Source organism: Rattus rattus, chromosome 16 (genome assembly GCF_011064425.1).
Source record: "Rattus rattus isolate New Zealand chromosome 16, Rrattus_CSIRO_v1, whole genome shotgun sequence".
NCBI lineage: Eukaryota > Metazoa > Chordata > Mammalia > Rodentia > Muridae > Rattus > Rattus rattus.
In genome coordinates, this window is record NC_046169.1 from 29,118,520 (window position 1) to 29,146,297 (window position 27,778).

The 27,778-nt window shown below is 50.2% G+C and overlaps 1 protein-coding gene across 1 annotated transcript in view; it reads right to left on the reverse strand.

The window, feature by feature from the left end:
- Dnah10 (dynein axonemal heavy chain 10) overlaps positions 1-27,778 on the reverse strand; it is a 121,923-nt gene that overhangs the window by 23,271 nt on the left and 70,874 nt on the right. The window contains 16 exon segments of the mRNA XM_032886496.1: positions 379-576; positions 2,899-2,979; positions 3,159-3,362; positions 6,120-6,291; positions 7,186-7,374; positions 7,977-8,144; positions 8,578-8,671; positions 10,811-10,983; positions 11,771-12,031; positions 13,605-13,757; positions 17,725-17,870; positions 20,502-20,621; positions 22,425-22,641; positions 22,917-23,051; positions 24,609-24,731; positions 26,912-27,047. Of these exon segments, the coding sequence (XP_032742387.1) occupies positions 379-576; positions 2,899-2,979; positions 3,159-3,362; positions 6,120-6,291; positions 7,186-7,374; positions 7,977-8,144; positions 8,578-8,671; positions 10,811-10,983; positions 11,771-12,031; positions 13,605-13,757; positions 17,725-17,870; positions 20,502-20,621; positions 22,425-22,641; positions 22,917-23,051; positions 24,609-24,731; positions 26,912-27,047 (2,570 nt within the window).

Genomic DNA, 27,778 nt, shown 5'->3' on the forward strand with positions numbered 1-27,778 from the left:
CCAGCCCCGAAAAAAAAAAAAGAAAAAAAAAAAAAGAATAGGTGTCGCCTTGTTGAAGGAGGTGTGTCACTGTGGGTGTGGGCTGTAAGACCCTCACCCTAGCTGCCTGGAAGCCAGTATTCTGCTAGCAGCCTTCAGCTGAAGATGGAGAACTCTCAGCTCCTCCTGCACCATGCCTGCCTGGATGCTGCCATGCTCCCCACTTTGATGATAATGGACTGAACCTCTGAACCTGTAAGCCAGCCCCAATTAAATGTTGTCCTTGTAAGAGTTGCCTTGATCATGGTGTCTGTTCACAGCAGTAAAACCCTAAGACAATGCCATAGCGCCCCACCTCCACACCCCTGCCCTGCCCTGCCCCCACCTCTCCCTGCTCACCAATGTTGTACTGGGTTTTCTCATCGAGCAGCTTGGAGTAGGTGTTGATGAAGTCCAGGTAGTTCTTAGGGGTCACATAGTTGCTGCGCCTCAGCTTCTGCTGGAACTGCTTGCTGAACTCACCCACGGACTGGTGGACCAAAACCACGTGCTCCACGAGGTCTTCCAGTTTCTCATTGGGAATCATGGAGTTATTCCCTGTGGTGGAAGGAACAGAGAAAATGGGGGGGTTAGAAACCAGGAAAAAGGAGAACTCCGCTCCCAGAAGTGAGTCCTCTGAAAGGTCTGTGAACGCCAATGTTCACAGCAGCAGAGTGGTTAGGAGAAAAGACCAGAGTCTGTCTGACATGAACCGTAACAGTGTGGCATGCCCATACAGTGGAGTACTATTCAGCCTCAAAAAAGGACCAAATGTGGGGCTACATTCTAAGTGAGCCTTCAGAAATACTCTACAAAAAGAAGTTGAACCCAGGGCTGGAGAGATGGCTCAGTGGTTAAGAGCACTAACTGCTCTTCCAGAGGTCCTGAGTTCAAATCCCAGCAACCACATGGTGGCTCACAGCCCTCTGTAATGAGATCTGATGCCCTTTTCTGGTGTGTCTGAAGACAGCTACAGTGTACTTATATATAATAAATGAATAAATCTTTAAAAAAAAAAAGAAACTGAACGCAAAGACGCAGTGTGCATGGGTCCCCTTACGTGAGATTCATAGACACAGGGAAAGGTCGTAGAGACAAGAAGCAGATTGGCGGCATCCAGGGCCTGGGGGAGGGAGAGTCAGTGTTTAGATGGATGCAGAGCTTCAGTTGAGGATAATGGAAAGTTCTGGAAAGATATGGCGGTAATGGTTGCCTGACATTATGAATGTAATCAGTGCTTCAAGTACATTCAAGATGGACAGAAAGGGAAAGCTGACAATAGACATAATTTCCTTAAACAAAAAGCGATTTCACCAAACACTTAATTTGAAACAGGGAAGTGAGCAGCTATTGCTTGTGGCAACTTCTGGAACCTGTGATCTGTCCCTGGTGATTTCTTTAACACGGAAACCAATCCTGCTCTGGGGCCAGGGAGCTCTCTCTCCCTTTCCCCGGGGCTCAGGCACTCTCGGGAGAAGTCTGAGCTTCAGAACTGGGACCTGCGGGGTTGGAGATTTAGCTCAGTGGTAGAGCGCTTGCCTAGCATGCACAAGGCCCTGGGTTGGGTCCCCAGCTCAAAAAAAAAAACAAAACAAAAACAAAACAAACAAACAAACAACAAAAAAAAAAAAAAAAACAGAACTGGGACCTGCAACCAACCCCTGACTGATCCCCCAGCCCAGCACAAAGCCCCACCCATGGCAGCTGGGTAGATGGACTCAGCCATTCTGTAACAGATCCCAGTATCCAGCACACACTGGTGGAAGGGCGCCCTTCCTGGGACTCTACTAGAATGACTAGTGATCTCTCCCAGAGACAAATCTCTCTATGTGCGTCATGCTGACGGCCTGGGATGTACCAGGCTTGAGGAGAACATGAGGGAAGGAGGTGTCCAGGTTCTGCAGATCTGTCTGTCACTACACACAGCATGACTAAAAAACTCTGCCCATGGGCATCCAATATTGCAACCTCAGTTTCAGGGAATATAATAATACAATAAGAGAAAGAACGGTAGATGAACTCAGTGCAGAGAACTGAAACACTGCATGCTGGAAAGGTAGGGACATGACAACCACACCTTGGGAGCTAGTGTGCACAGCCACAGCAGGGCTGGCAGCCACAGCTCCACAGGGCAAGCGTGGCCGGCCCACCACTTGTGTTTTGTAAATAAAGTTTTATTGAAACACAGCCAAATTCATCGACATCTGGTCCCGGAGAGCTCTCAAAGTGCACTGTCAGAATTTGGCAGCTGTGACGGAAGCAGATATTGCCACGTGGACCTTCACAGAAGCGGTTTGCCAGACTCTGAGTCACAATATCACAATAAGTGTTCTCTTGGCTTCCTTCCCAGGAAAACAGCATTATAACTGAGGTTACGGCTTTGGGCAGAAGGGCTGTCTGTTTATTGAGTTTGTTGGGTGCATATTGGTAAGGTTGAAACTATTTACAGAGCTAACCAGTGGCATTGGTCATAAGTCCTTTCGAGTTAGATCTAGACAAAAACAGAACTTGTGTTGGCATCTCCATGGTAGTGACCTTTGGGACATTTTCTCTACAAAGAGCTGAACAGTAATGGCATTGTCTCTCTGGCAAGGATGTGGTGCAGGAGAGGCTAAAGACGGAATGTTCATGAAGTGTGGGCCAATAAAACTTTAGTCATCAAAACAATCAGGGGGCCACATTTGGCAGTGGGTTCTGCCATGAGATTCTGATCCCTTTGGATTAGAGCAAAACATCCCAAGCCCTATACGAAGAATACGAAACTGTTCCTTGTTGTAGGCTATCTATGGGGAACTAATCTACTGGGCCAAGGTTCAGTCAGAAAAGTGATAAGCTTCTTTAGGAGACCACCAAGCAATCCCCACAATAGTGGTAGCTTACCCAAAAAGGACTTGGCAACAGCGTGCAAGGCCTGCGGTGGCCAGGGCATGAACCAGTCAATGCCGGTGTTGTTCACTAGGCCTTGGGGAGAAAGGAGAAAGAGGATCACTTTGCAACCCAGAACTACTCCAGGGCGTGCGCACAATCTTCAGTGTCCTCCAGAGTGCTAGGTCTGCTGTTCACACTCAAGTGTGACAATGTCTCAGCGTCTTTTCCCTATGTTACTAGGAGAAGGATTTATAGGCCTGGCTCAAAGGTACCTGGGAAATTCCTACACCGGGTCCTCAAGGTGTCTCCCACTGGCGACATGCCCAGGACAATGTGCAAGTTGTTGGCGCTTTTATTCACGAAAAACTGCCACACGGACTCCTTGGCTGGACCCATGCCGTGCTTCAAGGCCTCCTGCCCAATCTGACCGAGGATGTTGTCCTTTTCCTCTTCAGTGAAGAGTGCAGGGACCATTCCTGGAGGACAAGGAAGTAGGGGGAGGTGGCTCTCAGGTCTCTGAGTTCTGACCTCCCTGGGTGCAAAAGGAGGTGATTGAGCGAGGCATGATGGGAAGAGCAGCAGTGAAAGACTAGGGCTGGGGTCCATACTGACACGCATTCAGTCGCCCAAGAGCAGAGCGGTCTCTGAGCTTTTAGGATGGGGAGTGAGTGTCCCCTGCCTATCCCAAGGACTGTACTGGGCATCAAAGCCCATGCACCTATGCCTCTTACAGCAGGATTCTTACCAGGGAAACAATGGACAATGTCTAATTAGACAGTTTGCACTGCAACAACATTGAACTAGTTAGTTTTAAACATCAGCTTGCCACAATGTTAAATTATCTGGGAAGAGAGTCTCAAAGGACTAATAATCTGTATTAAGGTTAGTGTGTTATGTGATGTAAGATGACTCTGCCTACCATGGGCAGCACTATTCCCTAGACAGAGGGTCCTTAATTCTACATAGCAAGACAAAGCTGGAAGCAGGCGGCATTGGGGGCACTATTGATTGTGGATATGATATGAGCAGCTACTCAAGTTCCTACTACTGGCTTTCCCTAAGAAAATGAACCTTAACCTGGAATCGTAACCCAAATAAACCTTCCCTTCCCTAAGCCACATTGTGCTCTGGGCATTTCTCACAGCAACAGAAATGAAAATAGGGGGCTGGGGATTTAGCTCAGCGGTAGAGCGCTTACCTAGGAAGCGCAAGGCCCTGGGTTCGGTCCCCAGCTCGAAAAAAAAGAACCAAAAAAAAAAAAAAAAAAAAAAAAAAAAGAAATGAAAATAGAACAGAGATGGTCTGGCATCCAGTGGGACTAGCCAGTTATACAACATCAGATCCTACAAGGCCTAAGGGCAGTCCCACAGCAAAGGTCAGCCCAGTCCTCAGTGCCAGTAAGGCTTTGGACAAGGACTGTGTTGGGCCGGGGGCTGGGTGACTATGAGCATCTGCGCTTTCAGACGACGAGACACCTGAGTCAAGGGATTTCTGTGCAGAGTTTACCCTGTGGCCAAAGCCGTTCATCCTCAAAAGTCCCTGCCTTTTTCCCTCAACTCTGAGCAGACCCCATGGGTGGCTAGAAAGCACACAGACTAAGTCCAGGCAGTGAGAATGCAGTCTCATCTTTAAGTGACCCACAAGGTCCTGCATCTCTGTGCCCCTTTTTTTGTTTTATGTTTTTTTTTTTTAAAGGGGGGTGGGTCTCACCTAGCTCAGGCTAGCCTTGAACTTATTATGTAGCTGATGATAACCTTGTACTTCTGACCCTCCTATGTAAGGAGCAGAAGTCCTGAGTGAATGTGTGTTGTTTGATGTGGACATGCCCATGCCAAAGACCAGTGGGGCCTCAGCCCCAGGGAGGAACAAAGCCTTCCTTTAGTCTGAAAAGTATTGTTGACAATGGGCTGACCATGTCCACCACAGTCCTGCCCGCCCCACGCTTACAGCCTGCAGAGGCTGTTCCTATAGAAACCAGGTGTGCACCACAAACCCTACCTCCTTTTCAAGGAAACATGCTCGGCTTCTGGGTGCTGCCATTTCTCCATCACAGAGCCTAGACCCCCCAGATTCCAGATTCTTCCATGGGCCAGTCCTTTCTCCGTACCCTGTGACCCTTAGTCAATGTGCTAGGACCCAAGCCGTGCAAGCATCAGTACTCCTGCCTCTACGTTCTGGGTGCTGGGAGTACACGCATGCACTACTGTGCCCAGCATGTGTGTATGCTTTCTGCTGGCACTGGGGATCGAACCCAGGACCTCACGCTTGCTAATCCAGCACCCTACCACTGAGCTATATCCCCATGCATTGAATCCTGCCCATGAGACTGCCATACCCCTGCTTTGATGTCTCTCCTCCATCTGACTTCAGTACATGGGACTCTATATGTAAACAATTTTTCCCGGAAGTGCCCTGGCCACTCTTCCTAAAGGGAGAGCATGAATAATGCCCCCCAAAAGACACTCCCACCCCCACTCTAGGACCTTCAAGCATGTTTCCTTATGCTCCCTCCCAAGTGGGATGAGGTTTTGCAGTTGGGATGAGGCTGAGGACCCAGGCAGCCCAATGCTGTCACAGGAAAGGGTGAGGAACAGAATTCAGTTGTGGGGGACAGAAGCAGAGAATGGGGTGATGGTGAGACAAGGAGCCCTGGGCTAGGGCAGCCTCTTCAGGCTGGAAAGGATGAGTTTGTACATCTTGGACCTGTTCACACCTTGGTCCCTCCCAGATGCTGGAGTGAGCTTGCCTTAGGCAGTTTGCCGAAGGTACCCAGGTAAGAGACAACACAGGATCTTCTAAGAGCTGCTTTGGGTGGCTCCTCCCCTCCCCTCATTATCAGAGTTCCAATTCCCATGTATCTTTTTGTGTGCTTTGTTGATTGGGGTACCCACCCCAACCCTGCACATCTCAGACTCTGGGCTTCAAGGACAGCAGAGGTCCTGGGCATCATATTGTCTGCAAAATCTGGGGTGTGCAGTGGCCACGGGGGTTGGGGGGGATAAACCTGTGTGAGTGTGACAAGGTCTCTCACAGAGCTGAGGCACACATGACTTCAGGTTCAGGGACTACAGACAGGGCCATCTCTGTCCCAAGAAAGCAGAAAGCGTCCACAGGAGGAGGAGGAGAGCTCAGTGATGCCCCAGCCCGAGAACTGCAGGGTCGTGTGTGAAAACATCACACAAAGACTGTCAGAGCCGTCCTGTCACATGGGTGCCCGCTGGGTCGGGCAGCACCTGAGGTCAGCATGTTGTTGATGAGTTCCAGGAAACCCTCCTCAGCCACGTGCGCGTCTGTGAACAGGAAGATCATCAACTTGTTCTCCAGCCCCAGCTTCATGTATAGGTTCTTCAGGTCATCCCGGAAGTTGTTCTCGGAGTAGCCTCGGCTCAGCAGGATCTCAAACACCTGGGGAAAGAGGTAGTACCTGCTGAGGCAGGGGGAAGCGCCGGAGCATAGTAGGAGAGCATGTGGGCGTGTACGTCCCCACAACTGTATCACCCGACAGGCTCAGACAGGGAAGCCAGATGATTGACAGGCGAGCTGTGTGCGCGCGCTGAACACATGGGTCAGAGTGCGAGTGGGAAAGTTCCCGTGCTCCTATGTAGAATGGGAGGCAAGGGAGGGACTTGGCGTCTTGGGAGTCTTGGGGAGGGGGGTGAGAACAGGACACTTGTGCCAGCAAAGGCAGGTGATGGTTGCATGAGTCTGCAACTAGACAAAGTCCTCCGTGCACACTTAACACGGGGAACTGTTAGCTCGAGTTACAGCTCCTTAAAGCAGCTTTCTCTCCTCTAAAAGATTTCTGTTGATTTTTGTTTGTTTGTGTGTGTGTGTGTGTTTGTACATCTGTTAAGTAAAAAAAACAAGGGCTGGAGAGATGGCTCAGTGGTTAAGAGCACTGACTGCTCTTCCAGAGGTCCTGAGTTCAATTCCCAGCAACCACTTGGTGACTCACAACCATCTGCAATGGGGTCTTCTGGTGTGTCTGAAGACAGCTACAGTGTACTCACATATAATAAAATTAAAAAAACAAAACAAAACAAAAAGCAAACCACATACATGCAAGTGCCTGTAGAGACCACAGGAAGGCAATAAGTCCCCTGGGGCCGGAGCTACAGGAAGTTATGAGCTATAGTATGACGTCAGGGCTGCCCCCCAAGGCTTCTCTGTGCTCCCACAGTTCTAAATCCACCGGTGCAGCCCATGTCTGACTTTTGAGCGAGTTAAACGCTCTGCAAGCTCAGGTGACAAGGACAAGAGCAAGTCCCATTCCCTCTCTTTACACAGGATCCTCCTCACCTCGTAGCCTGCGGTGAAGGCCGCCAGTCTCGCCAGCGACTGCTTCCCGGAGCCACCCACACCCACCAGCAAGGCGTGGCCTCGGTCCATTCGAATGATGCGGTGCACGCGCGTCAGGTGTTCCAGCGCGTCGTCAAACAGCACCAGGTTCATCTTGGTGTTGACTTCGTTGTACTCCTCGAGGATTTCCTGTGTGGAGGGGAGCCCTGAGCCCGCTGCATTTTAAAAGTCGGACTCTCTCCTTCTTACCGGAGAAAGAGGAGGAATGGAGAGAGCTGTCTTTCTCCAGCATCCAGGGCTAAGGAAGTAATGCTTAATCCTTAAAATGTGTGGGGCGCGAGACATCAAGAGCGGGGTGGGGGTGGGGCAGGAGAGATGGCTCAGCTGGGAGAAGTTGCTCTCCCCGGGGCCCAAGTGCATTTCCCAGCATTCACATCAGGTGGCTCAAGCCTAACTCCAGTCCCAGGGGCTCCAACACCCTCTTTCTTGGCCCCTCCAGGGACCTGCTCACATGTGTACACACACATACAATTAAAAATAAAACGAATCTAGCCAGGAATCCCAGCACTTGATGGGGTGGGGCAGAGGTAGGCGGATCTCTTGAGTTAAGAGGCCAGCCTGGTCGACACAGAGAAATCCTGTCCCCCAAAATTAATTAATTAATTAAATCTAGAGTCTGCTGGGTGTCAACCTGGCAGAGCGAGCCAGAGCCCATTTCAGACAAGAGAGCCACTGGAGTCACCAAACACACCCCAAACTGGGAGGACAAGACGGAGGCGGGCGGTCCACACCTCAAACAGTGCCTTGGCGGCCTCGTAGTCCTGGATGTCTTCATAAATACGTGGCTCCTCCTCTTGCAGAGCCGTCCGGAAGTCCCCGAAGAGGATGGGATCCCTCATCACCATCTCGTAGTCATCGTTAAAATGCTCCTTCACCAGGTCCCCTATGTAGTCTTGCACCTTGAAACAAAAGAGGATGAGGTCCCAGACGGTGCCCGGTCGCATACATTTGGCAGAAAAAGAGACTTTGCCCTTATCAGTGGGATAATCTGCCTAGACCTTCCCCAGTGGCGCCTATCCTGCAGCTGCGAGCATCCTGTCTAAATACCTCGGTTTACATTCTTGGTTTCACTTTTTTTCAAAACCCTCTTTTGTTGTTTTTAAAATTACATTTACTTATTTATTTGTGCCGAGGGGGTCATGTGTAGCGGTCAGAATATAACTTCTGGGAGTTGGTTCTCTCTTTTCACCACATAGGCCCCAGGGATGAAACACGGTTCATTAGGCTCGACCACAAGCGCCCGCTGAACCCTCTTGCAGGCCCCGCTGGCATGGGTTCTACTCAGACCTGGCATGGGGTTTCCCAGCCGCCACGGCGGCTGCGCATGCTCACCAGCTGCTTGTCGACTTCGTTGATGAGCCGGTCATGGAAAACGCGCAAGCACTCATTTCTCCACACCCTTACCATTTGGGACACTGTCTGGAACCTACGGGAGAGAAGGACAATGTTGTTGGTCACCAGGTCCTTTGGGGAGGAAGGGGCCCGGGTGGGTGGGAGAGCACAAGAGTTATATCCCTAAAAGCCACTCTGTCCCGTTCTACCCGGAAGTCAGCAAATTAAATAGCGGGCCCACGAAATCATCACCCACAGGTCATCCTACCGATAGGAAGAAAAGAAAATTTCCTGTCAGTTCCACACAGTATCCGAAGCCCATGCCTGCATGCTAGGATGCGGGAACTTAAAATCAGCCCTGCTGAGCAGTGGCAGAACACGCCTTCAATCCCAGCACTCAGGAGGCAGAGGCAGGTGGATCGCTGAGTTCAAGGCTAGCCTGGTCTACAAAGCAAGTTTGGGAACAGCCAGGGCTACACAGAGAGACCCTATCAAGAAAAACAATAGGTCAGCCTCAGAGCTGCTCCTGTTCCCGGCCCTATTTCTAGAACTTTCTCTAGTTCCTGGCGAAAAGCCACCGCCCCATCCAGAAGACTGGGAACGAGAAGAACGGCTGCTCTTAAGTCATCCTCGGTTGGGCTGGAGAGATGGCTCAACAGTTAAGAGCACTGGCTACTCTTCCTGAGTTCAATTCCCAGCAACCACAGACATGGTGGCTCACAACCATCTGTGATGGAGTCCAGTGCTGGCTTCTGGTGTGACTGCAGACAGCTAGGAGCACTCATCTGCTGAACCCTTTGCTGCCTTTCAAGGTTACCAGTTCCTGGCACAAATCCACACAAGAGTAGATGCCCGGGGTCACAAGCCCGCAGATTGAGAACTGCTTGCCACCTGTGTGGCTTCACTTCCTTTAACTCCCAACCTCCATTTCTGTGCCCACTTATGTTACGGAGGTTGTACAACGCCGCAGAGACTGAAACGGGCAGGGAACGTGGGAGTCTGATGCTCATGAGGCTATTTTTACAGAGTCCTAATTCCTTCTGGGCTGTATGTGGCAACTCCTGAAGAGAGGCTCATCTCCCACTCCGCCGAAACACTGTATCAAATGAGTCCACAGGATCCACACAGCCCCCAGCCCCAGCCGAGCAGATGACCAAGACGCCCCAATTACAGGGGCTAAGGAGCATCGGCTGTGGCCCTAAGGCAATGGTTCTGGACCCCCTACCCTTATTCTCTGAGGCAGGATCTCTTTGTCAAACCCAGAGCTCTCGGATAAGGGTAGCCCGGCTAGCCAGCTCGCTCCGGGGATCCGCTGAAATGACCGGAGAGCTCCCGCACCAGCCCAGCATTTACGCGACTACTGAAGATCCGGGTTGTGAACTCACACTAGACCTGCACCATCTCCAGCTCTCTGTCCCCCCTACTTCTTGATTTTGACTTTTCTGAGACAAGGTCTCACATACCCCAGGTGGGCTTTGACCAATGCAGTCAAAAGTGACAAAAACGTGTGGATTCTCTAGTCCAGTTGTTCTCAATCTTCCTAATGCTGTAACCCTTTAGGACAGTTTCTCATGTGGTGGTGACCACCCCACCGCCCAACCATAGAACTGTTTTTTTTTTCTTTTTTTTTTTTTTTTTTTGGTTCTTTTTTTTTGGGGCTGGGAACCGAACCCAGGGCCTTGCGCTCGCTTCCTAGGCAAGCGCTCAACCACTGAGCTAAATCCCCAACCCTTTTTTTTTTCTTTTAAGATTTATTTATTATATATAAGTACATTGTCACTGTCTTCAGACACACCAGAAGAGGGCATCAGATCCCATTACAGATGGTTGTGAACCACCATGTGGTTGCTGGGATTTGAACTCGGGACCTTTGGAAGAGCAATCAGTGTTCTTAACCAGTGAGCCATCTCTCCAGCCCCCCCATAAAACTGTTTTCGTTGCTACTTAATAACTGTAATTTTGCTACTGTTATGACTCATAAATACCTGTGTTTTCCCATGGTCTTAGGAGACCCCTGTGAAAGGATTGTTCAGCCTCAAAGGGGTTGCCCCCCACAGGTTGAGAATGACCTAAGCATTTATCTGTTTCTCAATTAATATAATCAAGGATGCCATGTGACTCGCTGCCACCTTTTTTTTTTTTCTCTTGCCATTGGATTCGTTGGTAAGTCCTAACAAAAGCCATCAAGCCTTTAGAGTATATTTTAGTAAAACAAACAAACCCCCAAACTCACCGATCTGGATTAGTAAGGACAAGGCCATTAAAAACCCTGGAAAGGTCTCGAAGGTTGAAGATGTAATTGAACTTCGAAGGGGTGGGAGGTAGATCCTGAACGATGTTTTTGTAAAGCGTTAACGTGCAGAATGTCAGCTTCCTGCTCACGCCACTAATGCTCTCTGCAAATGTCTTTAAAAAAAAAAAAAAAAAAAGGAAAGAAAGACCCACTGTGTCTATCAGTAGGAGAATGGATAGGCGAAACGTGGTATTTTTGTGATAGAATAGTATTTGATTAGGAAAAGTCATGAGACGCGGGCGTGCGGATGAATCTGGAAAACCTGGTGCTAAGTGAGCACAGCCGGATGCCAGCGCCCACTGATGTGGGTACCACAGGCAGGCGGAGCCGCAGAGGTGGAGGGAAGTGAGCGGCTTCCGGGGGCTGGAAGGGACTCGAGGCCTACCTGGGATACGTGGGATCATGTAATGGGTACAGGTTTCCTCTGGATTAAAAAAAAAAAGTTCTGGGGTAGGGGCTAGGGGTGGGGACGTCCTCGTGGAGATGGGGGTGGGGGGGAGGAGGTATGGGAGGGAGAAAAGTCTGGACTATAAAAAAAAGATTGAATAAAGTTGAAACAAAAGAGAAAAATTTGAGATTAAAAAAAAAAAACAATTTACACAGTGAGAACAGTTAGTCAAGACAGAATGGATCAAAAATGCCTCTGAACTGCATCTGCTAAAATGGTTAAAATAATGACTCTCCAATTCCACGGATTTTCCACTTTTAACATGTGGGTGCAGCTCACCAGCTGACCTGCTCTGACTGCCCTGCCTGGTTTTCAGCCTTTCGACATTGGGGTGTGTGGGATATGACCGTCATCTGTGGTTAAACAGAGTCATGCAAGGCTCGAGGGTAAATAAATCAGGCCTTCACACACCCACGTGTGGTCCTCCTTGTGGGTAAAGAAAGCCCACTTACCGAGGTGTGGCCCTTCAGAATGGAGTAGTAGATCAAGTGCAGGGACTCCTCCGACGGGAAAGGGACATTGAAGACGCTGAACAATGACAGGAACCTGGGGTCCACCTCGTTGCGGCCCCCTCCTGCCTTGCCCATGGCAGCGATGAAGCCCAGATCACGGATACTCTTACAATTGAGTTCTTTTCCACGGTCATATAAGTAGCCCTTTTCCAGCAGCAGCTTCAGCAGAGCGATGGGCTGCTGGGTTCCATACTCATCCACCTGGCAGGGTTTTAGAGGAAAGAGAAAAGCGGGATCAAAAAAGCAGGGCTTTGCAAGGCTGTGGTGACCTCAAAAGCTCACCTCTCCTGTTTTCCTCTGAGCATTCTGGGATGTCCTCACAGGACTTCTCCAGTCTACAGATGTCTATTCACTCCTGAGGTTTAAGGTCTGTCTCCCTCACCACACTGTTCACTCCATGAAGGCAACAACCACTGAGATTTACACATGAGACGTCACCAGTTTCCTGGGAAGAGTTCAGCAAATGGAGTGGGTGGATGGACGAATGTATAGATGGGTAGGTGAGTCTATGTATGGATGGATAGATGGAAGAATGTGTGTATATGCATTTGGATGGATGTATGGATGGTTAGATGAGTGGATAGATGAGTGGTGATTGGAGGATGGATCGATGGATAGATATATGAGTGGGTAGGTAGGTGGATGGATGGATAGATGGATGATTGGGTAGGTATATGGACACATGATAGATGGATAGATGAATGGGTGAATAGGTAGATGGGTAGACAGAAGAGTGGGTAGGTATGGGGGGGTGGGTGGGTGGATGGAAGGATGGGCAGATGGATAGATAGAAGGGGGAGTAGGTAGATGGACAGATGGATGGGTAGATGGATGAATGAGTAGGTAGATGAATAGACAGAAGAGTGGGTAGGTAGTGTGGGTGGGCAGATGGTGAGCAAGTAGATGGATGGGTGAGTGGGTGGATGGAGAGATGGATAAGTGGATGGATAGTGGATGAATTGGCATACAGATTCCTTATCATATGGATGGAAAAATAAGCAGATAAATAGTGGATAAATAAAATAGTAAGTGCATGATACGTGGATGAACAGTGGACAGATGGCCAGACATGTTACAGATGCACTGATCCTGCCGTGTGCGGAGTTCTTCCAGACGACAAATTTCCAGAGGAGAAAGGTTCTGTGACCCAATACGAATCTCAATTCCAGGATGCTGAGAAAGTTGTCCGCCTGTCGGGCCCCAGCCCCAGTGTGGAACTGAGCATGCTGTGGAAGGTGCCTGCCGCTCTGCCTCCCGCACGGGTGAGAACAGGGGCAACAACGGGCAGAGTTCACTAGGAAAGCCCCCCTCAGACACTGGCGGCAGCTTTACTCCTGGTAGAGGAGACCACGTCACGCAGTGAGGAGGCCTGTGTGAGAGGAGCCCTGGGGACCTGCCATCTCAGCTGGCTCCCACACTGCGTGGAGTCAAAGACACCCGCTCAGACCTAAAGAGGTGGCTCGGTGGGTAAGAACGCCTGCTGCTCTTCCGGACGATCAGAGTTCTGTTCTTGGCTCCTTGTCAGGCAACTTTCAACAACCTGTAACTCTAGCTCCCGAGGGATCTAACACCCTTCTTCTGGTCTCTTTGGGTACGTGTGGTCTCATCCACACACGAAAGCACACGCCCATAAAAATAAATAAAAATTAGCCCCAAAAACTAAAAATCTTAAAGTCACACACACACACACACACACACACACACACACACACACACGCACACGCACACGCACACACACACACACACCTATCCAACCCCTGCAAGTCCCGCTCACCTTTGGCATGTTCATGTCATCCATGAACACCAGCAGGCGCTTCCCCATGGGCGGCCCATACGTGTCCTTCGTCCGCTTCTCCACGTTGGCTTCTAGATTTCTCTGGATGTCCAGGGATGTGGTCCGAGAGGAGAAATTGACCATCAGTACAATCTGCCAAAGAGCAGAGGCTGGTATAACCACTGGTTTCCAAACTAACCTTTCCAGAAGGATGTACATGTGGCGCCTCCTCAGCTTTAAGAGCTAAATCCAGGGCTGGTTGCGGTGGCACACTCGGGAGACAGGGGGTTCTCTGTAAGTTCAAGGCCAGCCTGGTCTACACAGTGAGACCCTGTCTCGACAACAATAGTATCCTGTGTCCTTCTGTTAGGTTCCATGTTGCCACTCAGGAGCCTTGGACAATGCAGGCTGTGGAGCACTGTCCCTGAGGCCACGCTGTCTTGGAAGCAGAGCAGTTGTGACTCCTTTGTGATGGGAGCTGTCACAAGGTCGGACCCACTAACATCCCTTCATTGACCGGCAGAGGGATGGAAAGACACTGAAGTCCCCCCCAACCCTCCCTAAGATATACAACCAGCTAATTACCCACAGGTCACCCTGCTTCTGTGAGTGACTGCCGTCACACTCATTTGGTTCATCAAGCTGGACTTGGGTAGGATCATTCCTTGGTCCTTTCTAGCTGGGTGGTTAGAGAGAAACTCTCAGGAAGTCATGTGATGATATGTGGTGGGAGGGAGAGTGTTGTTCCACCTGGGCGGCCTCCAAAAGGGTAATGGCTTGGCCCTTCGGAGTCGGGAAAGGTAACTTTAATGACATCTGCTGGTCCACTCACCGTGGCAGATGAATTTTAAACATCGACTGTTTTCAAGGCAACTTCATAGTTGGAGAGAAAATGTTCCTATGCAAGCTCTTGCACAAGGCGCTCTCTCTCTCTCTTTCTCTCTCTCTCTCTCTCTCTCTCTCTCTCTCTCATGCTCTTAGAGGAACTGTGAGCATGAGTGTACACACACACACACACATACACACACACAACACACACACATACTCATATTCAGCCACGAACCCATGTACATATAGGAATAACAGGTTCTCTGTATGTGTGTGTCTGCTCACAGCCAATGAGGTCTAGGGGCAGGAGCCCAGAAAAGTGGCGCACACAGAGGATTCTGAGTGTGGCTGCCTCTCGAGGCTTCCACAGATCTGGAAGTCCTGCAGGTTCTAGAGCCAGCTATGTGCGCTCCACTATGACACCATTAAAGCTAAACACACCACAATACTGTGACTGCGTGAGGGGAGACAGGTAGGCAGGTCTCATCCACCCAATATTCCTTGCAGGGTGAAGCCCAGCTGAGCACCCTCTGCCCCTGAGGCCAAGCTGGCTTCCAGAGGCCACAGGAGAAGAAGCACAAAATGGAAAGCATCAGAGAAGGAACTGGGGAACGTTGCTGCCTTTTTATGTTTGTAGAAACAGCGTCTCTCTCCTGGGTATCCTGGAACACACTCTTCAGACCAGGCTACCCAGAACTCACAGAGATCGGTCACTGTGGCGATTTCCCATAAGTCTCGGGGAACTGGATACTTGGTATCCAGTTGTGGGCACTGTTGGGAGAAGATTAGGAGGCATGGCCTTGCTGCAGGAGGATGCCTATCACTGGGGTGGGCGTTGAGATTTTAAAAGACACACCCCATTCCCAGTTAGCATTCTTGGTTTCTGGCTGTTTGAGACGTGAGCTCTCAGTTGTCCCTGCCACCATGCCTGGTGTTGTTGTCACCCTTCTCCAGGATGGCAATGGAGTCTTACCCCTCTGGAACCATAAGACCCAAGTCAACCCTTCTTCTATTAGCTGCGGCAGCCATGTTTTTATCGCAGAAAAGGGAAGCACAGAGGTGGATAGAGATAAACAAATCAGACTGTGAGAGTAGAAAAACTGTTGAAGCCAGTAGAGGGACACAGAGGGTGTGAACAGGCCCCTGGGCGTGACCGTGTATGAGGAAAGGACGCGGCATCCCTGTCACAATGGACACCCTCATTTTCCCCATGTCCGGGCCCCGCTATGAGTCCCCAGAGAGTTGTGTGAGCTTCAACTTGTCCTGTGCTGGTGTCCAGCCTGGGAACCTGTTCATAACAGACCTTCACATTTGACCAAGTTCTAGAATATACAAAAGGATGACAGAGAGTGGCAGCCAGCCTCCACAATGGCCCTCTATTGCCTGCACCCCATGTCCAATCGAGGGGAGCAGAGGTCTCCCAGTGTGGCCCCTCTGATATGGCAGAATTATGAGTGAGAGGCCCCAGCAAGGCTATGTACTGAGCCCAGGATGCGTCCCACTCTAAGTGGCTCCATGTTATATAAAACGGTGGCCCTTTGGTCTGCATACCGTCCTAAGAGACTTAGACAACCTACTTTTGACTCCACTGGGAGAGAAGGATTTCTATTACCCCCAGAAATTGCCCCACCCCTCTCCCCACCCCCAAACCATCACAGACTGATAAATGACTCATTCCTGGAAGTGAAAAATGAACTACCCTTCTATGTTTATTGGGAAGAATCAAAACTGTAGGGGGGCACAAGGGCTTATTAAAATGTCAGGGAAGCCAGGCCCAAGGACTTAGCACCTCCACCAGACCAAAGAAAGAGTGAAACTCCCTCTGGACCCCACAGAGTGATGGGCATCAGATACTGTGTTAGCATAGCTGCACACCAAACCTATTGCATGATTCCTGGTGTGTGCACCAGGACCAAGGACTTGGCTCTGTCCCCTGCTGTTGACACAGAGTACCCAACTGCCCCTCATCCGTCTCGTCACCTGCTCTTTCCTGGGAATATGTTTTTGTTTTAATCCCAGGTCTAGGGATATGGGGCCGCTTCAGGCTGTCCACAGCAGCTGACTGTGATTTGCCTCGTGCTCCAGCAGGGGCGTGGTTTTGCCAGCTGCAGATACATTTGGAATCACAGAGCTTTTCAGAGGGTCTATGAATGCTACGGCATTCGGGGGGAATGGTGGGATGGGTTGCTGGTTGGTTGCTATTGGTTGTGGTTTGTTAAGTAGTCATGCACAAAGAAAGGAGATAAGAAATTAGATATCCTGACTGTGAGAAGATCAAACTTGCCCCAAGGAACCCAGCGCCCCTAATCAGCAGGAAGTGGTCTAATGATAACGTCACCCTCTCCCCTCTGCCCTTTCTCTCTCCTATCTAGGGGCTTGAAAGGGTGGAAGAAACGGGGTGGAGAGGGTGGGAGAAAGACGAACCCACAAAATGGCCAAAGTCTGGCTACAGGTCCCCAAGGTAGGTAGGTGGACTTTGTGATAAACAGCTGCCACTGAAACCTCGTAAATTTCTTATTATTCAGTAGATTCTGACATTGTGAAAAGAAACACATGTGTTTGTCTGAGTCTCTGGGATGGGGTGGTGCATTCCTGACACTGTCCCAAAGGAACATCTGAGATGTCCACTGTGAAGGAGGCCAGTTGCCTTTGGATGTCACTGCTGTGAACGGAATGTGTGGGGGACATAATCCCTCATTTCGTGCTAGTGAGTCTTGGAGGGTCCCGGGACCTCTGAGGGATAGGAGAGCTCTCAAACACGTTATCAAGCCATTTGCAGAGAAGCCGACTCAGGATTCTAAAGAAGTGGTTTTTCTTTTCTGTTATGAAGGTGGGACTTTCTCTGGCGGGCTCTCTCTTTCCACCACATTGCCCTGTACCAAGAAGGCCCTCGGCTGTCAGACAGCACCACCATGCTCTTGGACAGCTGGCCCCCGAGAGTGGGGTGGAATAAACTTCTACTCTTTGTAACTTACCAGGTCTCTAGTCTTTTGTTATAGCAAAGGTCCTAGGAGGGGTCCACACTGTGAGGATCTGAGGCCTCCAGCCACACAAAACGCCATCTTAGAAGACGCTCATCCAGCCCCAGCCAGGTCTTCAAATGAACACAGCCTTCACCAACACTTAGCTACAACTTCACGAGAGAACCTGGACTTGAGTCGCCCAGCTAGGCCCCTTGGCAATCCCTGACCCGTGGAGGATGAGACATAATAAGGGCTTGTGACCTTAAGCCACTGGGTGCCGGGGTAGCTTGTTATGCAGCAACTGGCGACTAAGACAAACGGACACTTACATTGGTCTCCTCGTTCAGATTTTTGAGGAAGTTCTGGGTAGTGGCTGTCTTGGACGTGCCGGATTCGCCCACAAAAAGAACGGGGTGCTTGATTTTAACCATCTGTTCTAGTATCCAGGTGGTGCGGGTGGTATCCACGGTGTGAACTGCAAGGTAGGGGAATCTGTCACAGGAACGCAGGGCATTTGGGCACCGGCCATTCACGCACAGCCCTGTGCATCCAAGAAGAGGTAGCTGGGACTAGAGAGGTGGCTCAGTGGGCATGAACCGTGTTCTGGAAGCATGAGGACCTGAGTCCAAATCCCCAGCACCTACATTAAAAGCCGTGTGTGGCTGTGTGTGTGTGTGGCTGTGTGTGTGGCTGTGGCTGTGTGTGTGTGTGGCTGTGTGTGTGGCTGTGTGTGTGTGTGTGTGTGTGTGTCTCTGTGTGTGCGTGTGGCTGTGTGTGTGTGGCTGTGTGTGTCTCTGTGTGTGTGTGTGGTGTGTGTGTGTGCTGTGTGTGGTGTGGTGTGTGTGTGTGTGGCTTTTTCTCTGTGTGTGTCTGTGTGTGTGTGTGTGTCTGTGTGTGTGTGTGTGTGTGTGTGTGTGTGTGTGTGTGTGTGTCTGTGTGTGTGTGTGTGTGTGTGTGTGTGTGTGTGTGTGTGTGTGTGTGTGTGTGTGTGTGTGGTGTGTGTGGTGTGTGTGTGTGTGTGTGTGTGGCTGTGTGTGTGGTGTGTGTGTGTGTGTGGCTGTGTGTGGTTGTGTGTGTGTCTGTGTCTGTGTGTGTGTCTGTGGCTGTGTGTTTTGTGTGTGTGTGTGGTTTGTGTGTGTGTGGTGTGTGTGTGTGGCTTGTGTGTGTGTGTGTGGCTTGTGGGTGTGGCTGTGGCTGTGTGTGTGTGTGTGTGTGTGGTTGTGTGTGTGTGTGTATGTGTATGTGTGGCTGTGTGTGTGTGTGGATGTGGCTGTGTGTGTGTGGCTTTGTGTGGGTGTGGCTTGTGGGTGTGGCTGTGGCTGTGTGTGTATGTGTGTGTGTGGTTGTGTGTGTGTGTGTGTGTGTGTGGCTGTGTGTGTGTGTGGGTGTGTGTGGCTGTGTGTGTGTGTGTGGATGTGGCTGTGTGTGTGGCTTTGTGTGGGTGTGGTGGGTGTGGTGTGGCTGTGTGTGTGTATGTGTGTGTGTGGTTGTGTGTGTGTGTGTGTGTGTGTGTGTGTGTGTGTGTGTGTGTGTGTGTGTGTGTGTGTGTGTGTGTGTGTGTGTGTGTGTGTGTGTGTGTGTGTGTGTGTGTGTGTGTGTGTGTGTGTGTGTGTGTGTGTGTGTGTGTGTGTGTGTGTGTGTGTGTGTGTGTGTGTGTGGCTGTGTGTGTGTGGCTGTGTGTGTGTGGCTGTGTGTGTGTGGCTTGTGTGTGTGGTTGTGTGTGTGTGTGGCTGTGTGTGTGTGTGGCTGTGTGGGTGTGGCTTGTGGGTGTGGCTGCTAATATCCAGGAGAATGAAGAAGACAGGCAGGTCCTGAGCTTGCTGGCCAGTCAGGAGAGCAGAACAGGCTCAGGAGGGGCCCTGTCTCAAGGCAAGAAAGCACAGAGCATTATAGGAAGACACATGACAGGGTGCTTATGCTTCCCCAAGTGTGCCCAGGTGCATACACCTGCAATACACACACACACACACACACACACACACACACACAAGCAATTTTGTTTTGATTCTTTTTCGAGTTTTGAATATGCATCAGTGGTTTTTGCCGACGTGTGTGTCTGTGTGAGGGAAGGAGCCAGATCCTTCCTGGAAACTCCTCCTGGAGCTGGAGTTTCAGTCAGTTGTTGACTGTCATGTGGTTGCTGGCCACTGAACCACTAAGCCATCTCTCCAACCTGGGTTGTTTTTGGCTTTTCAAGCCAGGGTTTCCATGTGTATCCCTGGTTGTCCTGGAACTCACTCTGTAGACCAGACTGGCCTTGAACTCACAGAGATCTGCCTGCCTCTGCCTCCCAAGTACTGGGATCAAAGAGGTGCGCCATGGGGCTGCCACCTGGTGTTTGTTTTGTTGTTTTTGAGCCAAGCTCTGACTGCACAGGTGAACCTGACTCAAAGCCTAGCCTCAGGTTCCCTGCCATTCCACGGGGTTTTGGGGGATGTGACATCCACTGGATCAAATTAAGTATGAAATATTTCCTTGGCAAAGTGATCATGGCAACTGACCCAACTCCAACCACCCTGCTCCCTGAACCCCAGATGATTTGCACTCAATGAAAACCCAGCTCAGGGCCGATTTCCTGGTTTCCTGGAAACCTCTTCTGCAGGCAGCATCATAGCCCAGTCGGGTGCAGCCCGCCCACCCTCCCGTAGGAAAGTTTCAGTCCCAGGGGGCTGCTGAGAAAATGCAGGTGTCTTGCTGCATTAGCACCATGCACCAGGCCGGACACGCCGACTGTGGAGTCATAGGGGATTGAACAGAACTCTCCAGGCCCACGCCCTTTGCGAACCAAGGCTGTGGCTCCCCTCCTGCCCTCCCTGAACCTATCCGGCTCTGTGGCTGGGACACCCTAGGAAACGCAAAGGAAAGTGGAGAATGGGCCACCATGAGCCTCAGTTTACCCAGAAATGCCCAGGACACAGTCGCACAGAGGTGCTCAAGAGGCATGGGACAAAGAGGGACCCCAAAGGACCCATGGTGCCAAGCTCTAGTCACCCCCAACCAGTTTCCTGGATGGCACTCAGTTGCCAATGAGGCCACAGTCGTCTTCATACACCCTTCCACACTCATTCACACCAGGAAGCCAAGCTCAAGAGCAGTGCTTACACACCCAGGATGTCGACGAATCTCTTCTGGTGGTTGTGAACGTACTCGGGAACTAGCTTGTTCCACGGGATCCAATAGTTGCGCTTGGTATCAAAATGAAACTCATACAGGGTGGGAAGATGCCCTGCAGGGGACAAGGAGTCATGTTGCTTTGGTCATGGACGTGGGAACAGGATAGATTCCGACACATCTGGAATACACTGTCTGTACTTGCTACGGTTTTACAGGACAGGTACCCAGAATCGACGCTGTCCTCGCATGGGTCAGGGTCTGAGAATTTTGATCAGCACTACCTGTTTGCAATTAGCCACCAAGCCTTCCATGGGGACACAACCGTGGGGTGAAAAGCCATGTCCCCACCCTTATAGATGCTGGTGGTCCAAACAAGGGAAGATAGAGGCACGTAAACAATTTTGATGCAGATGCTGAACTCTGAGACTGGAGATGTATGGGTATGGCCCATGATCCACAGCCCATGAGAGCATCGGGCAAAGACAGGATAGGGAAGAGGTGGAGAACCGTGGTGTCCAGGACAGCTCCAGAGCTGGACCCCTGCCCACCTCTGCACCCTACTCTCCACACCATTTCCTCACAGGACCCCGTTCGCATGTATGCCTTGCCCACCCATCTCTGGGACAGACTGCTTCTCCAAGCAGAAGGCCGTTCATGGGCTCCCTGTTCGTATTTAAGGGCGAATGTCTTCACGCAAAATCTTAAACCCAGGAGTGGTAGGACTATTCCCAGTTTCTGAAGAACCACCAAATTTTTTGCCAAAGTGATTTGTACAAGTTGGCACTCCCACCAGCAATGGAGGAGTGCTCCCCTTGCTCCACATCCTCGCCAGCATCTGCTGTCACCTCTGTCACCTGAGTTTTTGATCTTAGCCCTTCTGACCGGTGTGAGATGGAATTTCAGAGTTGTTTTGATTTGCATTTCCCTGATGACTAAGGACTTTGAACACAGACTGTGGGAATGGCCCATTTTGACACTCATCCCATGGGCAAGCACCAATCCCTGACACCATTAATGACACTCTGTTATGCTTGCAGACAGAAGCCTAGCATAGCTGTCTCCTGAGAGTCTCCACCCAGCAGCTGACCCAGACAGATGCAGACACCCACAGCCAAACAGTGGACAGGGGACTCTTATGGAAGAATAGGAGGAAGGATTGTGGGCCCAGAAGGGTATAAAAACTCCACAGGAAGACTAACAGAGTCAACTAACCTGGACCCTTGAGTCTGAACCATCAACCAAAGAACATACACAGGCTGGGCCTACGTCTCGCCTCCACATACATATGTAGCAGATGTACAGTTTGGGTCTTCGTGTAGGCCCCAAATAACTGGAGTGGGGCTATCCCAAAAGCTCTTGCCTGTCCTTGGGATATGCTCTTATAGCTGGGCTGTATTGTCTGGCCTCAGTGGGAGGTGATGTGCCTAAGCTCACAGACTTGATGTACCAGGGTGGGGGGATACCCAAGAGGCCCCCACCTGATCAGAGGAGAAGGGGAGGCTGGGGGGGGGGATACGGATTATGGGAAGGGGTGACCGGAAGCGGGGCAGTGAGCAGATGTAAAGTGAATAAGTAATAAAACCTTAAACCCTTCATAGGCTGTCTTCCTGCTGGTCTATGAGACAGATGGGGGAGCCCCGAGATAAAACGGGGAACCCTAGGTGTTTGTCCAGCGTGGAGAGCTGAGACACAGCTGGAGCATAAGGGTCCAAGATGGCGTCAGAGGAGCAGCCTCCGCTAGCAGTGGCGTCTGGGGGTTGGCCTGCTGGAGTGGGCAACACACTTGAAGTCTCGAATGCAGTAGTAGTCATGTCACCCAGGCCGCCAAACCACACAGTCTGCCAACCCGCACAGGCAGGAACAAGGAAAAGTCTGTTCATCTCCTCTGCACCCGAGAGAGGTTCCCGATTCCTACCTGGCAATTCTCCAGGACGGGCCCAGTTTCCTTCAGTCTCCGCAGTTGGCATTGAGGAGAGGTTTTTAATACACTCGTCAAACCTGATCCTTCCTTCGTCAAGGAGGGAGGAGCCCAGCGAACAGTAGAGAGCCTCCAGGAAGAAGCACTCTAGCAGGTCAGGGTCCTCAATTTCTCCTTCTAGTAGCGAGTCCATCATCTTGGTTAACTGGGTCACCTGGTCACAAAGAGCCTGTCTCAGCCCATCTTTCTGACCTCCACGACACCATCCTATCCTGAGTGCTGGGGTTCCCTATCCCACAGTGATGGCACCTATGCCCGCCATATTGGTTTGGACCTGTGGAGCCTGGCGCCTCGGCTTGCATGGGGGTCCCGAGAATACGCCCCACCAATCATCCACGAGGCATCACTGTTTCCCTAGGCCCCTCCCCCACCCCGAGGGCCATCTCTGGGGCAGCCTTCCCTCTGCCCTCAGCTGAGAGGTGTTCTTACCATATTTAGGTCTGTCTGAGGGACCACCATCTTCAGCTTCTCCCCTTGCCTCCCATCTACAAACCCTTCGATGATCATGTCGATGAGTGTCGGCACATACTTCTCGAAGAGTTCATTTAAATATTTTTGCTCCACCTACGGAGGAGAGATCCAAATCCTTTCCAAGGGTCCTTTTAACTGGAACTTCATCAGAGGTTTGCCTTGTCCCGAGAAGCAGAAGAAATAGCTATGACCATGATTTCAACGGGGGCCGAACCCCAGGGCCGGTGACTTCCATGCGTGTGACGTCACACACAAGAAAGATTCTTTAGCTACGGCCATTTCCCTTTCCTACCACAATGTACCCCAACTCTGGAGTGACGGGGGATAACAGGTCCCTTTCCTACCACAATGTACCCCAACTCTGGGATGACAGGGGATAACAGTTTCCTTTCTACAGAAGAGAAGCTGATGGTCTTAGACTTCAAGTGTCACAACCAGTCATTCAGCAAAGAGTTTAAAGGAACGTAGCAGGATGTATGGCTAGGGGGGCAGGCTCCGTGGTTACGAGGGCGTGCTAACTCCGGAGCCATGGGCCAGCAGTTAAGAATATTTGTTGCTTTTACAGAGGACCCGTGTCCAATTCTCTACACCTACATGGTGGCTCCCAACAGGCTATGACTCCAATCCCAGAGGATCTGACATCATCGTCTGACCTCCCTGAGCGAAGCAGGCTTGCACACAACCACTAATATGCATAATATAATAAAATAATATTTTTTTTAAAAGTTTAAGACAGTGGATTGCTTTTGTAGAGGAACCAAAGTTCAGTTCCCAGGACCCACACTGGGAAGCTCATAACTGCTGTAACTCCAGCTCCAGGGGGTCAGATGCCTTCTTCTTGACACTGTACTCATGTGTGTGTGTGTGTGTGTGTGCGCGCGCGCGCGCGTGCGTATGCGTGTGTACTTAATCAAAAAGTAAAGTTTATCTTACGAAAGTAAAGTTGAGCACTGGAAGTGTCTTTTCAACATGGCATCGATGTCCACCAGGGGACTCATGGGTCTTTATGAGTCCCCATGAAGAAAAGCCTCCCCATAGGACATTGCTTCCTGTGGCCCTGACATACATCAACTTTCCATGAGTCCTGTTAAGATGGGGCACAGCCGTTAGCTGAAGCCAGGCGATCTCTACCACAGGGCAAACCGGTTCACGTGCATGACACTCATGCAGTTGAGCCAAAGCGCAGAATGGGGCATCCTGTCTCTCCTTAACTACTGGGCTCATCTGAACCAGGTTTGCACACTGGTGTGTGTGTGTGTGTGTGTGTGTGTGTGTGTGTGTGTGTGTGTGTGTGTGTGTGTGTCCAGATGTATGTTAACCAGAATCTACCTGGGTTGACATTTGCTGGCTACAGTCATGTCCCTGCAGTGTCTATTGTCTCTGCCTGTGCTCCCACCCTAGAGGCAAACTAGAGTAACTCACTCATGCAACCGAGAATGTTTCCTACCTGCCTCTTTGCAGAGGTGTCTTGCTTCCAGGCCTAATCTGTGAATATCATTGCCCATCTCAACAGGACACATGACCCAGAGACCCGTCATTCTGTGCACTCAGGGACACACACGGCAGGTGGAGGACAAGGTGCTCTCTCCTCCAAGCATCCCTTGTATGACACGCCTGCTCATGCTTGAGCGGTTTGAGGACAATTCTCACCTTGTTTTGTATTTGTTGTAGCCATTTTTTCCAGTATGGCTGGTATTTCAAGTTCTTAGGGTCCACATAGACCATCCCACATCGAGATACAGTGGCCGGGGATGCGTATTGCAAGTCTCCAACCTGGGGAGAAAGCAAACCCTTCAGCTAGTAAGCCCTCTGCTTGTGGCTGCTAACACATGGTCCGCATGCCAAGGCCCTCCTTGTGCAAAGATTCGCAAGGACTTGAAGCCCTGCCGATAGTCGGCACAGCTGTTGTGAGATTTTTAACCAAACATGGCGGTCATGATGAGATTGCCCATGCGAACCACTAGGTCGTCTCTCCAACCATTTTGTTTTGTTTACTTTTTGTTTGATTGATTGATTGATTGATTTTTGCTCTGTTTTTTTTTTCTTTATTTCCTTTTTCTTTTCCAAGACAGGGATTCCTTGTGTGGTCTTGGCTGTCCTGGAACTCACCAGACCAAGCTAGCCTCAAACTCACAGAGATCCACCTGCCTCTGCCTCCCAAGGGATTAAAGGAATCTGCAACTACTGCCAGGCTGTTTCAGTTTTTTAAGGTAGGATCGTATGTAGTCCGGGCTACCCTGTAATTAAGGATAACCTTGAACTCCCAGTCCTCACGCTTCCACTTCCTGAGGGCTTAAATGACAGGGGTGTGTCAACACATCTGCTTTATGCAGTGTTGGGGATAAACTTAGGGCCTTGGGAATGCAAGGTGGGCTCTGTAGGGGCAGTTCTGATGCTAAGGTCCTGTTCCCCAATTGGTTCTTGATCTGTCAGTAAAGAAAGCCATGGGCCAATTGCTGAGCAGAAGGGCGGAAGGGCAGAAGGTATAGGTGGGACTTCTGGGTAGAGCAAAAACAACACACTACAAGCTCTCTACCAACTGACCAAAGGTCCCAGGCCCCAAATATCATGTTACAGTTTTCTTCTCTTCCTCTCTGTTTTGTTTTTAACATGGCCAGCATCAGGTATCACAAAGTGTAAGTCTAAAGTTAACAACATTGACAGATGTCTCTCTTCATAAAAGACACAGTTACATGGGCCAACTAGACCACCATATACACAAACACAAGTGCACCGATGGATTCTGCAGACTGGAGAAAGACGATGTCACTATTAAGCTGGGGCAAGATCGAGTCCTAAGGGAGGGTTCAATTCTTGACATGATAGAAAGAATTTCTTTCCTGCTTTTTTTTTTTTTTTTTTTTCCTCGTAGCTGGGGACCGAACCCAGGGCCTTGCGCTTGCTAGGCAAGTGCTCTACCGCTGAGCTAAATCCCCAACTAGAAAGAATTTCTTAATGAAGATCAAGGCAAACTGTGAGAAAAAAAGGAAGGTCACTACAAACTCCAGACGAAAACAAATGGCCCGAAGAGGCAAAGAATGAATTACAGTTTAATAGTTGGCTACGCAGTAAGTATTTCCACATTCAAAACTATGTAAATAGGGTGCCCTGTTAAACAAGTCAGCGATATAGTATTCTGAGGAGGGAGGGCCAGCAAGCGATGCAGTAGACGAATCCTCACATTCAGAGGACTCCATCATTAAGGAATGTGTAAAGTTTTTAACTTTTGCTTTGCTTCTGTAAGCTCGGGACTTGCTATAGGTCTCAGACTCATGGAAATCTAGCAGTCTTCTAATTTGCTGGGATTACAAGCATATGACATTATGTCCAGTAATAATGTGTAGCATTAAAAGCTTGTGTTGTGTGTGTGTGTGTGTGTGTGTGTGTGTGTGTGTGTGTGTGTGTATGTCTGTACACTATGTAAGTGTAGTACCTGGAGCGGCCAGAAGACGGTATTGTATCTTCCAGAGCTCATGTGATGGGCGCTTGTGAGCTGGGTGCTGGAAGGCAAACTCAGGAACTATGGAATAGTACATTCACTTAACCACTGAGCCATCTTTCCAAACCCAAACTCGGGTCTAAATTTAGTAAAGGACTGAATCACAGGCTACCATGTTGTGGACACTAGAAAGATTCTCGGGAAAAATAGCTTAAAAAAAAAAAAAAAGAGCCAACCATGGCTTAGAGTAAAGAGGAGAGAATGGAAGAAGACGGGAAACAAAGGGACGGGGCAGACGAGATGGTTCGGCGAGCAAACCATTGGCTGCCAAACCTCACAAGCCAAGTTCAGCCCCTGGGACTCACACATTGGAGTTGTCCTCTGCCCTGACTGCGTACACATAGACAAATGACTCATTACAGACTTCCGCATTTTCATAGCCACCTACCTTGATAAAGAATTAATTAACCCAAAGCGAGGCTTGTGTTCAAGTTCGGTTCTAGGCACTACTTGCCTCAAACAGCAGAGCACAGTGGGACTGGAGACGAATGCGCTCCCCGTTGGCCAAGGTCAACAGCTTGTTGTCGTCCATCACCGAGTTCATGTTTTCCACCCACAAGGCATCCACGTCGCCATCAAACAAGATATACCTGCAGTGACCAAGGAGCAGAGTTTGGTCGGTAAATCCCAGACCCCAGACCCCAATGACCCCACTGTCCCTCCAGTGTAAATGCTGAGAAACCCGCCCATGTTTAAGGATCGGAGAATGTCACGCACGATCTGGCTAGCTTCCCTTGGTGAACTGGCCTTCCCTCCTGAGAATAACACACGGCTGCACTGGCCAATAGCATGCATGGTCGGCATTGCTCTAATGGGGAAACATTTACTGCAGAGCCAACTAGCATTCCACACTCTTGAATGGGAATCATCTACCAATCCCGAGTGAGTGACAGAGAGTGTCAGGGTCCACCACCCCGCATCCCATTGTATCAAGAATAAATGTCAACTTATCACTATTTTTTAAAAATACCTTGTTCTTTCTTTCCCTTTTCCTTAATTTTTTAAAGATTTTTTTCACTTTTATTCCATTCGCATGAATATGTGTCTGCATAGATGTCTGTACCACATTTGTATGCAGTGCCCTCTGAGCTCAAGAAAGGGCAGCTGGAACTGCAGTTACGGACGGTTGACAGCTGGGTGCTAGGAACTGAACCCCCACTCATCTGGAAGAGCGGGCAGTGCCCCTAACCACTCAGCCACCTCTCCGGCCCAAGGTATTTATTTTTAGGCAGCCTCTCATGAGGTAGCTCAGGCTAGCCGAAAACTCTCATACCTCAGCACCCCAGATGCTAGGTTTACAGATGTGGGCCGCCACACACTA